Consider the following 14,773-nt stretch of genomic DNA (forward strand, 5'->3'; position numbering starts at 1 on the left):
TGTTACAATTTGGGGACTATTTGGCTCTTCTATCATGTTGGTCCACGTTGCTCCCCCGTGATAGCCCTCTCGTGTGTCCCATGTCGGCTAGTTTTTCTACGTTTTATAGCTTTTTGCAAACTTTTCTATACGTTTTTGTCGGCCAACAATTATATGACCTGATAAAGAATGAGCCCACAAAGAGTATACAACGATCCCATGGAAGAATTACAACACCCATTATAAGGCATCTAATACACACAACGGGAATAAACAGCTATCTCACGAAGTAAAATAGAAATCACTATAACAACGCCGTATTGTTTCTTTTTTACTTCTTAAACTCCTTCCAAGGAGATCGTCTTAGAATTTTCCCAATTTGTTCCAACAATTTTCAGAATTTATTTTGTCTCTGATTGGTGAAAATTTAATGGTAAGAGATGGCAACATAAGTAGATACGATGACATTATAGTAAGATAGCGGCACAAAAGTTTATATTATGGATTATAAATTTTTTTTGTTGACGGTATACATATATATATATAATTGAAAACGAATAGCAGCAGAATAAAACATAGTTAATCTATTTTTTGTTTTTTTTGGTAAACAACATAGTTAATCTTTATTTGAATATGCTGAACAAAATTCCTTAATTGAGAACCTTTATTATTGTTTAATCAAAATTATAAGTAGAAATTGACATAACATAAATTTAATTAAAATATATGTGGAATATAGGTAGTAAATACTGTCACAAGAGACTACCTATCATAGGTAATTTTTGGTTTTGATGATAATGTTTTAGATTCATATTCTTTTATTTTATTGTTAGGTGTATTTTTTCTATTCTTTTAGAAGTAAAATTAGATGTGAAAAAAAAACAAGAAAGGTTTCAAAGTTCAAAAAAAAAATCCCAAAGGTTCGAACGAAGCTATGTTACTATATATTTAAAGTATCGACTAGTAGTTATATGGTCGATAAAAGTGGCGTACCATTTTGACCATAATACGTACCATATGCGTGTTCTTTTAGGCAAGCAATGTTCGTAAAAAGAAAGTTTCAACGACCGAACCAATAAATAATTCAGCTTTGAGCTGTCAAAATCTTATTAAGTTATAGTTCAGTTCTCATTTTCCAATTGTATTTCCCGAATCTAACAAACTTATGATGCCGAATTACACAACTAACTACGTGTTTTGCAGTTTGAAACACATGTCGACCCATGAACATGCCTTTTCGTTTTGACATTTTTCATAGACTTCAAACATTCGATCGTAATTATGTGTACGTATGTGTGTGGTTTAGAGGTACTCCATTAATTTCGGTTTACCAAATTTCAGATTTTGTATTTTTACATGAAAAAATATAAGAGTGGTCAAAATCAAACTACTTTGGTTCGGAATATTTACATGTTGTGTTTTCAGTTTGATTTTCTAACTTCATTTTAAATTAAGGGGCTTTTGTCACATAAATGTAAAACCGAGGAACTTATCCAAAATATTCGTTTCATTTTTTATGGTCCATTGTCTGATAGCTATATCGATTTACTTTAACCAAGTTAGCGAATTTAGTTAAAACATACAGATCACAAAATAGTTCTTCTCTCCATCTTAGTCGAAGCATACAATAAATTTAGTTATAGTGACTAATTTTAAATGCAAATATAACTGATTTGAAAATGTCTAATATTTATTATAAGTTTATTGGATTTTAATGAGAGAGAAAGAAAATTTAAAACTGGTATAATATAATTTGTTTTAATTTACGTCCAAAGTGTCAAAACAAAATTAAAATTAATGTGGGGAGAGTAAAGAAAGGAAGCGCTGATGATTATTGCTCAACAGCTTACTTACTAAACCCATTAATCAGCCCTTAGTTTGCCGCTCCCTGATTCATTATCTCATCATAACCCACAACACTTAGACCTACATATACACTATAGTTAAGCACATTTTATTTTTGTAAGTATCACATATTCATGACGCGAGTACTAGTTATATTGGATAAGAAAACCTATACACAGTTACCATAGTATTATATAATTTTTAGTTTAAAAGTTTAAACGGATTTTTTTAGATGTTCCTAAAACATATGATGGTTTATTGATCAAAATAAAATTATTAAAGAGTAGTATGCTGAAAAATGTTTTAAGAGCAGTCTCTAGTGGTATCAACTAATGAAACAACGTTCTACCATAGGCTTTAATAACTGCAGATAATTTTACTTTTTATTACTAGGTTGTGATTTAAAGTAAATAAAAATTTGAGCTTTAGACAAAAAGAAAATAAACGCGTAGAACAAAAAAAAGGTATCAACTGTGAAGTATTTTAGGAAAATTAGAATATTTTAGAAATAAATTCGAAACTATTATGCAAATCCTTGATAGATCTAAACATCATATTACTATACTATTATGCAATAAGTTTATCAAAACACATGTACAGTTTCTCAAAATACTTTTTTTAACCAAACACAAAAACATGTACAGTTTTAGATATATAAAATTTGCGCATTGGACAAGAAAATGTGATTGAGACAAAAGTAATTACAAAATAGAATTTTGTAGAATGTTTAACTATTTAGTCGTATAAATTAGTTATGTTTATTTTTTGTTACTTTCGTTTTATCTACTCTCTTATCATAAGAAACAATTACTCAATATGATAAAAGGAGATTATATATGATTGTACGTTACCACTTTCTTTGTAAAAAGGTGATAATCAAAATTTCCAATTTGCATTATTGCAGTTTACTTTCTCTGGAGACAAATTATTGAAGACTTGAAGTTAGGTTAAGTGTTGGAGGGGCAACATTATTCTGTTTTGGAGATATCTTCTTCAACTTTTGTCTACCTGTTAAAAAATCTATAGACACTATATTTTGTGTTGTTAAAACCTGCGTGTTTCGGTTGGTACTTTAGTTGTTAAAACTATATTATTTTGATCGTTAATATACATTTATAATAATAATTATTATATATATTATTTAGTATTGTTTATATATGTTTTCATCAGTCATCAACTTTATATTTTTGGTGTGTTTAAATTTGGTAATACCTATCGATTTATAGGTCCCCTCAAACTATTTATGTATTTTATAGGTCACACCAAAAATAATTATTTTGAATTATTTATTTAAATTATATTCACTTTTACCATTTTAAGCGGATGAGTTATTTTGGGTCTATAATTTCTATGCGCCAAGGATCAATTCAATATACATTAGTCTTCTCCCGGTGATCGATACCAGTTCTACTATTGTCTGTGCCAATGAGTCCCGAAAATTAAAAATGTATATGCTTGATAAATGTAGGGTTGATCAATGGTTAAGTGGTTCAAAGTGGGAGCGAAGTCTACTAGAATCCACATAAATAAATGAAAAATGATAAAGTATATATGTAAACCTTAATTGTATACTTTAAGAAAATCAATATTCTAAAAAGTGTTTTATGTGGTTTCTTAAACGGCGTTTAAGCGCTATACCTTCTAAAACTATAGTGGTTTTTTTTTTTTTAGGAATGTTAAATTTATTCAAATAAAAAAAGACCTTTGTACAATATGTGTGACTTGTTTTGATTTTTGTTTAAAAAACTCTAATGAAAATATAAAGCTTTAAATCTGTCACTATCCCCGGGTAGCAAACCAGGTTGTTAGTGCATTCGTAAAGTATCGGCTCCCTCCTATTCGCAGAGATGATATCCTATTCCTCACTCTCTTATCAATGAATCTGAGCAGAGAAGCCGAGGATTGGTGAGCTTCTCCATGTTTCCTTCCATTCCTCTCTCTCCATATAGTATGAATTGAGCATTGAAAGGCATATCGAAGAAGAAACAATTCCGTATTGTTCCTTCCACTGTCAGCCAAAAGATCCAGTATGCTGCTCCAGTCCTCGGTATATCTTAACCCCAACAGTATAGTCGTTAATCCCCTCCAAATCTGCTTAGAATATGAACAGCTGAAGAACAAATGCTCTCGTGTTTCCAAATGGCCCGAACATAAGACGCAGTAAGCATCCGACTGCGGACTCCATCTTTGGACTCTTACACCTGTGGCCAAGCGGTCATGGATTGCTATCCATGTGAGAACAGAGTATCTAGGATTGGCTCCTCGGAACCAGACAGCATTGTACCAATTAACTCGTGGCCACTGCATTCTTGTCAGCTGCCATGTTTGTTTAGTGTTGAAATTTTTCTTAAATAAGTCGCCAACTCCCTTCCAGAGCCTGATATCATTGTCTGAAGTCAGCCCCTGCAATCTCAGTTTCAGAATCTCATTCTTAATATCAATCCTATTAGCAACTCTATGCCTGCGACTTCGATACCTTTGAACAGCAAACTCAACACTAGCTGTTATAGGTATACCCAGGTCTATACAACCCCGAGTGCCAGTGATATCAATTATTCTTCCAAGCTGCAACCATGCATCGTACCAGAAAGACGTCTGTGCTCCACTTTTGAAGTCAATTATTTTATTATTTATCAATTATAATAATTAACTAGGTGTTTTGCCAGCACATGCGAGCATAATATTTTTTTATAGATATTTTATTGATAAATGTACAATTAAACTTAAAGATTAAAATTTTGAAGTCAAACATTAAATTTATAATATTTTTATGAATCTTTTAATTTTTATCTTTTATTAAGTTAAAAATATTATTTTCGATAACAATGTCAATATCTTATTATTTTAAAATAGGTTATTATCTTAAATTTTTTAAATTATATATATATATATATAACTGCTAATACAAAGTGATGTTATTAAACAAAATTATTAAAATTACCAAAATCTACAAAATCTCAAAATAAATCAAAAGCAAAAAAAATGTTCAACCTAACCCAACTTTACATATTATATTAATCAAAGTAAATAAAACATTGAATTGTATAATTATATTGTGAAATATCTCCATAGTAACTGAATACACACTCAAACAAGTTAACAAATAAAACATTAATATATAATGTATAAGATAAGAACTTTTGTTATCTATTTTTATATTCAATTCTAAATGCTATAATAGAGGGAAAAATATGCTGTAGTCGTTCTCTATTTTTCATTTAAAATAGAGACATGCTATTTTCTTCTAATATAGATATTAAATAGTATTTTTTAGTATAAAAACATATTTTTTTTTATTTTCAAAAACGTTTTCTATTTATTGTTTTGATATATTTTTATAATATTAATTTGTAATAAGATAAATAATGAATTATATTTTAATTATAGTTTAATTAAAATTATTTATTAAAACTAATGACTCAGTCCTAAAATCATGGATAATGTGACAATTAAGCAAATTCACTTCTCAAATAATATTATAGATATATTTTAGTAAAGAAACTTATGGAAATATAATAATATGAATTTATAATTTATGAATAATAATATTTAATATAAAATACTAGTAACATTAATATATTGTTACAATAAATAAACGGGATAAACCCTTTAACTAATGCTAGGTATTGAATCACTGGAAGAAAAAAAACTAATGGTTCCACTAAATGGTGAATTGGTGATTATCGGGTTCCTCGGACAAACTGGATCCACACACTAATTGTATATATATTTGAAAATGCCTTATTTTGATATGATATCTTTTGATGAGCTTTGTAACATTTGAAGCGTAACAACATCAAGTGAGTGCTCAAAAGCATAGGCTTCCCATTAGTTAACATATTTTTTTGGGGGCTTATATACAATTTAATAATTACAATCAGATATACTTTTTTTGTTTCAGTAGATATGATGTTCAAACATTTTTCTATAAATTAAAAGGAACATATTTACCCATGTGTGATGTACATGTAAATTAATTATCGCTTTTCAAATCAAAGGTATTTGACTGTCTGATTTTTCTAAATTTTAACATAAATTTTAAAAATTACAAATAGTTTTCCAATTTTTTTTTTAAAATACTCGCTTTACAAAGTTAAAAAATTACAAAGATAGTTGATTTTTTTATTCTTCAACTATTTAATCACCATCCCCTTTTACAAAAAAAAAAAACTATTTAATCACCATGAGTTGGTTAATTATCTAATTTAATACACATGGTGATTCACTGAAAATTGAAAATGAGTGACAACTAAGATGACGTGCAAGTTGTTTCGGTCCTCGCAAATTTCCTAGGAGCTATAGAGACGATACTCTATGGACCAGGCTTGCCTCACCTCTTCCATAACGTAGGACCCTTCTCCAATCTTTCCTTTTGACTTCCTCTTACTCTCTAATAAAGACAAAAATAAATAATATTTTCTTTTATCCAAAACAATATTGAAAAAGAAATTCCGAGAGAAACGCGTTAGAATCTGTGTATGTTTATTTTTCATTCCTGAAAAAAAATCTGAACATTTCCAAATTCAGAAAAACAAAACACAACAAATAAAAAATCAAATAAAACCGAAATATAAAAGAATCGCGTACGAGGTTGTCTTACAGTCATTTGGATATAGTAATATTGTTTCAAGAAAAAACTACCTTATAAAGGTCAATGTTAAAATATCTATAGAGCTATAATGACTATATATTGAGCTTAATGATGAACAATAGTGTAATCATAAATAAGATTTCTTACAAGTTTAACATGTAGTGTAGTATCAACTATCAAGGCTTTGATGTACATGTCTTACTTTGGACTCTTGTTGTTAACAACTTGCAAACTTGGTCGATTGATTGACAACTAAATTGTCTCCTCATCGTGGAGTCAGCGAAAATAATGTATTTCCTTTAACTAAGTCTTACAACTTGTAAAATTCAAAGAAGCCAAAACTGGATGAACCATTTGACCATTTTTCGAACAAAGACACTTCACTCGAATCTATATAGACATGCATGGTCGGTTTTGAGATTCTGAAAACTATAAATAATTTAATACAATTAAAAAAATAATATAAGAAAATTGTAAGATCCTAAACTAATGTTTCATTTGGTTAATTGCGGATCGGTTATACAAATACAATGACGCTATAACAAACATATCTCGAACGAGTAGGACTAACAATGTTTAAGTAAAATCTACAGTTACAAATGATATGGTATATTCAATATTGATTTATACTCTTAAGTTTGTCTGCATAAAGAGATGCAAAATGTGGGTCAATATGAAGAATGTAATGAATATAGACAACACTGAAGCATGGAGTTTACCAACAAAAAAAAAACACTGAAGCATGGAGTGTTGCTCTGAAATTGATCTTCTATCGAAACATGACATTCTAAAAACATAGCAATAAATACAAGTTCTCACTATAGAGTTACCAACAAAAAATATCCAGCCTTGCTTTGAAAGCTCTTCTTATTTGATTTATTATGCGAACTTTTAACACAATAATTTTAGTTTATTGGTTTTGTCTTATTAGCCAAATCTAGACATTCTCTACATATAATACAGTTATGAAAATTTCCCGACTGTTATTGTTTAATTGCTCTTGTGTTTACATAGCACTATTTTGCAACATTTTTATATTTTGGTTTACGAAATTAAAATTTATGGAATAAATTAAAGTAATGTTTTGAATCCATACGTTTTGACAAAAAAATACATTTTAAAACTTTGAATCAGTTAGAAATAACATATAGTTTACACGAAATTAAAAATACATTACATATGTATGCAGATCTTCACATATAAGGGCAAAAAGTATATTGTCGATATTAATTACAAAGGTAATTGCAACTAAACACGAAATGGTGATATTGTAACATGGAGTATCAAGAGCACCATGTTTACCAAGTCAAGTCTGGAAGTTGATACATTGTGATCAAACTATATTACCGGTGGTGTAGAAGTAGCAGCTAAAGTGGAAGTCAGGTAACAATAGTAGATTTCTTAAAAACTGAACACAATACGAGGTTCAAGAATGTCTACTAATCTATCTATATAGCTTGGTGCACCATTCTCATTTCAGTTACTTTGATACTTCTATTGGAGAAGGTTTGGCCTCTAACCCTAATGCATGTCCCAGCCTCCTCTTTAGCTCAGTAACTTCGCAAGTTCAGATTAGCCATAGATGCCAAGATGGTTCCACTAAGATATTACTTTGAACTTATTATTTGAGTTATGTACCAATTACTAGATCTCTTGTGGGGCAAGAAACAAGCCTTCCTTTTGAAAAGCCGAGGTGAAAAAAGCCCTAGATCGATCTTTGTTTGTACAGAGATAGATCAAGCTTCTTTATTTATTTTTTGACCAAAGATCAAGCTTCTTTATCAAACTGTTAACACGGTAAATCTTGTTAAGACGAGATTTTTTTTTTCTGGGGCATGGAAAAGCTGGTGAGATATTGCATGACCTCCTGAGTTCTTCCTTGTGTTCTACCAGCTACTCCAAAAATCAACGCTCTCATATTTGTGAAGAAATGTGTTAACCATATAAATAAACCCTGAATATGCTTTCCGAGTGAAGTTCATGAAACCAGAGAGACTTGCCTCTTAATACAGTTCATGAGAAGATGCCTCACTATCTGTAAATACTCGATGAGCTTCAGAAGGGTCTTTATACACCGCAGCTCTCTGACTCTATCGCAGGAGATACATGATGAGACTGATTATCCCGCCAATTATTTATGCTTTCGCTACAAACCCAAAATGATGTTTAAGATAATAAAAACACACACAACAGACTCAAGCTTACTTTGTTTTTCTTTTTACATTGATGCACTTACAAAAATCTTTTCTCTTAATCAATATATACCTAAGGAGCTATGTTACACTTTGTTCCAGAGCCGTCTTGTCTAAACATCCACAATGATTATCATTAATCAACAAAGATATAAAACTAAAAGTAATAGCATCTGCCTGAATAGCTTTGATCATGCAATGAGATGAATCATTGAAGGGGCGGAGTGCGATATAAGGCAGCAATGCTACGAGGGAAGAACATTTGCCTAACTCCCTCTGCTTTAATTATCGGAAAGATGATGCCTGAAGCACTCTGCGCAAGTAGACATAAACAAAGCAGATGTTAGTGTACAGTTGAAGTAACTCTATTTCGGAGGAAGAAGGGAAGAATTAGTTACCGAGATGACCCTAGCACCAAGCCAGAAGCTTTTAATGGAAGGAAATGGTAGCATCAAACGACCAACGGCATAGATCGCCACAGCGAAGAAGTGGAGAACTAAACTCAAAGGACGAGGGTTCAAACCAGAGAGCAATGCAACTGGACCAGATGAGCAAACACCTCCAAGGCTAAGATAATCAAAGCAAGCTTCGCGCATTTCTGTTCTCGCTTCGTCTGAAGATGCTAAAAACACCTTGTACAACGCACCGGCCAATGTATTAATGGTGGAAGCTACAGGCTGCAGAAGGGCCACATTAAAACTTGAATCAACACATGGGAAACCATTCACTTTTATCTAAAGGTGCTTACTTTTCGCAACGTGTAGAATGATTCTATGTACTTAGACAGTGCTTCTTTGTCTTTAAGGCTGTGGATTGGTCTCAGAAGATCACGGAGTACAACTATATCCGCCAATGCCACTGTCATCCCACCACCGGTTAAAGGATGTCGCATGTTGAATGAATCGCCTAGAAGAAGTGCTCCAGGGGTAGGAACCGGATCAGCTGGCATGCTTCGGTTCGGCATGGTTCTGATGTTACCCTTTTCAACCGCGGCAATGAAGGCTTCACGAACCTCAGGTGGTATTTGAGGTGCAACCTGTGTTTTCAGATACTTTGCCATTTCACCGTTTGCAATGGGAGGAAGTTTTTGACCAGGCACATCAACTAAGCAACGAACTTCTGAACTGCTGATGGGGTATAATAAGATGGGTGATGGGTCAGCGAGAACAACATGCCCGTGATTTGCAAATGGGAGTTCACAATTCTCCAAGACAAGACCCACGAAAGTAGAGGGTACATCCACCTGATTCGATATCAATCTCAGTAAGTTCCACGTTAGAAAAAAAGACTAATCCACCAGAGAGAGAAGAGAGGAGGACGTTAGGTTTGCAGAGAGAGCGACGCAAGTTGGAGAAACAACCATCACATACAACTGTGAGAGGAGCATATAAGCTACGCTCGTTGCCCTCTTTGGTCTTGTACTGAACCCCTTTCACCGTCCCGTTCTCTTCAAGAAGAGACGTAACTGTTCCTTGCTCCAATCGTACACTGAAACCACAAACAAAAGCATTAGAATAAGCAGAATCGCATTTAAATAACAAAATAAAAAAAATGATTACTTTGAAAGAGTAGCGGCTTTGTCTCGCATTCTCTGCACAAATCTCCCATTGTGGAAGCTTCTCCCGGAGACATCCGAATCAAACGCTTCCAAGGGGTAAGAAAGCTTAGTGTGCTTCCCGTCTTTAAAGAGAGCATAACCAAGAACTCGTTGAGCATCTATCTCCTTCACACAATCTACACAATGAAACTATCAACTTTTATACCAAACTTCAGTCCAAGTATATATATATATACCAAATTGATTTACCTTCAAGGCCGAGCTCGATTAACTTCAAGTAACCACCAGGTTGAAGCAATTCACCAACGATCCTGTCTTGCTCAGACAAGTCTCTTTCTATAACGTGCACTCTTCGTCCTTCCTGTAAACCACACACAAGGAACTTACGTCTTGAACACACACACACAAAAAAAAAGAACTCACATTTGGAGCAATGACTAAAAAAACAAACACGTATATATCTCCAATGTTCTGGATCTATTATAGATCACACCAATATTGTGATCTGAGATAAACTACAATACAAACTATATAAATTATTACTCGGAAAAATTAATTAATAAATAATGGAAGGCATATCAAACACATACACAAAGCACACACATTTGGAGCAATGACTAAGAAACAAGCATATGATCATTCTTAGTGATTTATCATAAAAATCAGATAAAAATTAAATTACATTGTTGCCAAAAAAATATATTTAAATCCTAAATGTCTACACGAAAAGCAAAAGTGTTGTAGAAAATTTCCAGAAATAGAAACTAAAATGAGAATCACACGAATCTGAAAAAAAAGCTGATTCTAGAAGACTTGCCTTGCCGAGAGTATGAGCGAGAGCGGCACCAGCAACACCAGCTCCGACGATTATAACATCGATGCCTGAATCATCCTCCTCCGTAGATACGGGATCGTTCTGAGAAGAAACGGCGACGAGGCCGCGATTCATCTTGCTCCGATTCGAATTCGCATCGTCTTTACGATCACGACTACTCCGGCGCAAGACGAATACAAGCACTAACGCGAACAGAGAAGCGAAGAACGTAGCTAGAATGAACTGATCGAATTCAATCGCCGGCGCCATTATCACCGTCCCTGCAGAGATCAGAGAAGCGCGTTCGTGTCCGTCTTTCTTGCGGCGAGGAAAGGCGGCTCCGGTGGTTAAGGAAGTGTTTCTGAGGCGACGCGTGGAGAGAGAGAGACGAGGAGAGAGAAAGGGAGATCCAAGAGATGCGGTGGTTGTTGTTAATCCAAGTCGTGGAAGGTTCTGGATAACGGCCAGTTTCATAGTTTTTGTTTAGTCAGAATTATTTATTTGCTGGACTTGTAACAGATTTTTATTTTGCTGAGGTTAAGTTTCTTTGTTTTCTCGTGTGGGCCTTAATGAGAAAACCCATCATGGGTGATGGGAACTTGAAGCCCTTATTCTACACCATTTGTATTATAGCCCATTTTCTAAAATATATACTAGTGAAAAGAAAAATGCTGCTTTTGAGTAGGTTGATAGTTGTGGTCAACCATATTGGTTTCATGTTGTTGCATGTGTTGTCCACGAGGAGAGAATGACCATAGACCTGGGCCTCCACACGGATACATGACCCATTGAGGTAGAGAACTATGCTGATTACCGTAAAGACCATTCCAGTATTGTGGTGAGAAGTTCCAGTTTGTGAACTGTGATCACTGGTGAAATTTTTTGTAGCGTCCTCTTCCTTGATTTCCTCTTCTGTTACCTCGATTATTCCTTTGATGACGTTCATGATTGTCAGTAGTTTTTGAATAAGGGACAGTTGTGACCAGTGCAGTAGATGACGAGGCAGTCTCGTTGTGCCTTGCCGAGCCTTTCAAAGGCTTCTTCAAACGCATTTCCTTAAGCTCTAGCATGTTGCGAGCTTCCTAAAATGTAGGAAATGGTTTTTGATGCTTGCGAGCTTCCATTTAGAATGTACATCACGAGAGTTTTGTCACTCACTAGTGCCTTCATATTCTCAGACTGATCTCTTATCTCCTTCGTTCACATATTGTTGTCAAGTTAAATGGCGTGGGATTCCTTGTTGTTACGGAATTGGTTCTCTATTTGTAGCCATATGTCTATGGTTGTGCCATCGGTCTTGAAGGAGGATTTGAACATAGGTTGAGCCAGAGTGCCGTAGATCCATAACTTAACTAGGCCATCACATTTTTTCCATGGCTCTCTCAATGTTTGCCATAGTGACAGACTGGAGAAGAAACACTTGATAGATGACAAAAGTTAAAAAATGAAGATTGAAGAAGAATTAAGCTCTGATACCATGAAAGTTAGTGAAAAGATTTGCTTGGTTTATTCATCATTGAAAGTGTTACATGTATAGGATAGATAGTTAGAGTTAAGTATGATCTTCCTAGATTACATGATATTTACAAAATTAACTAAGAATATTTGAATATATTTTTTCAATTTTGACACCAGAGGAAACCTCAACTGCACGAGAACAAAACCAAAAGAGATGCGCTGTTTTAGGGTCATTTCTAAAATATATACTAGTAAAAGAAAAGTATTGCTTGTGAGTATGGAAGATGTAAAACATTTTAATCAAACACAGTGCCACCACTACTTCTTGACTCGTTGTACAGTGTTCTCAAACGTTCTATCATGCTCATTCTTCAACATACTCCGCCCCCTCGGATTGGATTAAAGAGGAGAGGTTGTGGATATTTTAAATCTACATAGGCCGAGATGCGTTTTATATTGATTTAGGATTTTGTATTTTGGGGTTGGTCTTTAGGTTTGTCCTAACACCTAAATTCAAGTGTTGGCTTATTTTTTTTGAAGAAATTTTTTCTTGACACTTTTCATGCCGGGGTTTGGTAATATCTGGAAGTTATGTGTACGAAAGTGTCGGCTTATGGTAAGTGCCAAGAATGTTTATGCACTACGTCCCTTTTTGATATTCTTCTTTAAAGAATTAGTCTTTATTTGTAAAAATAGTATATATTAAGGTTTTAAGTTGCACCCATAGTTTCCTAAGAACCTGAGTTTAATTCCTCTTGCACTATTTTTATCAGTTATTTTGCATCCAGTTAAAAGAAAACCTAGCTTCGCCCCTGATTACTATCATATTCCCAATCTTATTGGGCAAATGAGTCATATCTCACTCTCATTCATACATTATCAATTTATCATCACTCTCCCGAAATTAAACCGTAATTCTAAAACAATATTAAATCTAGCCATCATGTTTACGTGGTTTGGATATATATGATAATTAGTCACGCGTAAGCTATCAATAGTATTAAATGTTCAAATACACGCTTTTGAGTTTGGTGCGTTTCGATAGAGATGATATCACCAACTCACCATACGTGTGGTGGGGGACGTATCGCTTGTGGTAAGATTGTTCGTATTCAAATGTGAATGTATTTTAAAAAGAAAATAGATAGACATGCCTTTAATAAGTGGATGATTATCACTCTACCATCCCACGTTTCACACACGCCGACTATATATTCTTTTCTTCTACTTATATGGGGTTTGGTTCAATTCCACCACTAACACTACGCGCAAGTGTGAAAAAAAATATTATCTTCTTCCACTTTCAATCTTAGCGGTCAAATGAGTCAACCAAAACTCCATAATTAGACTCTCTCTTTTCGTTTATTAAACAAACATTGAGGTTATCAACGTGCGTTAATTTCGGTTTGGAAAAAAAATTAAATGATAAAAAAACAAAAATAGAGTTGACTAATTTTTCTATAAATGTCAAGTTTTAAAGAAACCAAACCCGTCATCAAATCATCTCTTTTACATATATTTCTTCACCAAAGAAAAGATCATAAAAATGGCAAACTTCTCTGCTCTTCTCACGATAACTCTCCTCCTTTGCTCCACGCTGATGTGCACCGCCCGTCCCGACCCGACCTTTTCGACCTCTATCACAATCGTTACGGCTGACCCGCTGGTTAGTCACATTCCATGAGTCCAGTTCCACATATATATATATATATTATATTTGCATGTAGTAATCATAATAAAATGTATATATCAGAGCTTGTAATATTAGCGAATTTTTTTAAAGATATCAAATATAAACTTTTGTACATGTAGTTTGATGTGTCCTAATGTATGATTCAGGAAAAGAGCATAGAAGGAAAACTGGATGAATTCGCAGAAGAGAACTGTGGTGCTAACGACGAAGATTGCCTAATGAGGAGGTCTTTGGTTGCTCATGTTGATTACATCTATACCCAGAAACAGAAGAAGAATCTTTGATATTTCACATATAGTACTTTAATTATATCTAACAAAGTATTGCTAATACACGTTTGTGATTTGTGTGTCATATATTTTTCTAATAGATCATCAAGAAAGTTATGGCTGTGACTATTGTTATATAGTTCTACCTACGAAATTTAGCCAAAGCCTATATACACTTAAAGGTCGGTTTATGAAACTATTTTGATCCAAACATGTTGCTTGTATGATTAATTGGAGAATGCAAAATGATGCCCTCTTCTAAAATAAATGTTACCGTTAGTTTCAACAATCCATTAGATTAAAATGTATAAAAACATTATGTATTCATAACCAACGTGACAAAAATTATGAATTATTTATTAGATGTTTTGAAA

At 33.4% G+C, this 14,773-nt stretch overlaps 2 protein-coding genes across 2 annotated transcripts; one reads left to right on the forward strand and one right to left on the reverse strand.

Annotated features, from left to right (window-relative positions):
• Positions 1-8,575: 8,575 nt before the first annotated feature.
• On the reverse strand, positions 8,576-11,484 carry LOC106446452 (squalene epoxidase 3). The gene is made up of 7 exons (XM_013888187.3): positions 10,983-11,484; positions 10,415-10,526; positions 10,167-10,341; positions 9,927-10,095; positions 9,356-9,850; positions 9,006-9,284; positions 8,576-8,920 (listed from the first exon to the last, which is right to left on the reverse strand). The coding sequence occupies exons 1-7, from the start codon at positions 11,451-11,453 to the stop codon at positions 8,816-8,818; spliced, it is 1,806 nt and encodes a 601-aa protein (XP_013743641.2). The 5' UTR covers positions 11,454-11,484; the 3' UTR covers positions 8,576-8,815.
• A 2,216-nt stretch (positions 11,485-13,700) lies between these two features.
• On the forward strand, positions 13,701-14,610 carry LOC106449807 (phytosulfokines 2). Its single transcript, XM_013891502.3, has 2 exons — positions 13,701-14,103; positions 14,277-14,610. The coding sequence occupies exons 1-2, from the start codon at positions 13,984-13,986 to the stop codon at positions 14,412-14,414; spliced, it is 258 nt and encodes an 85-aa protein (XP_013746956.1). The 5' UTR covers positions 13,701-13,983; the 3' UTR covers positions 14,415-14,610.
• The last annotated feature ends 163 nt before the right edge of the window (positions 14,611-14,773 follow it).

This window comes from Brassica napus, chromosome A4 (assembly GCF_020379485.1).
Source record: "Brassica napus cultivar Da-Ae chromosome A4, Da-Ae, whole genome shotgun sequence".
Classification (NCBI taxonomy): Eukaryota; Viridiplantae; Streptophyta; class Magnoliopsida; order Brassicales; family Brassicaceae; genus Brassica; species Brassica napus.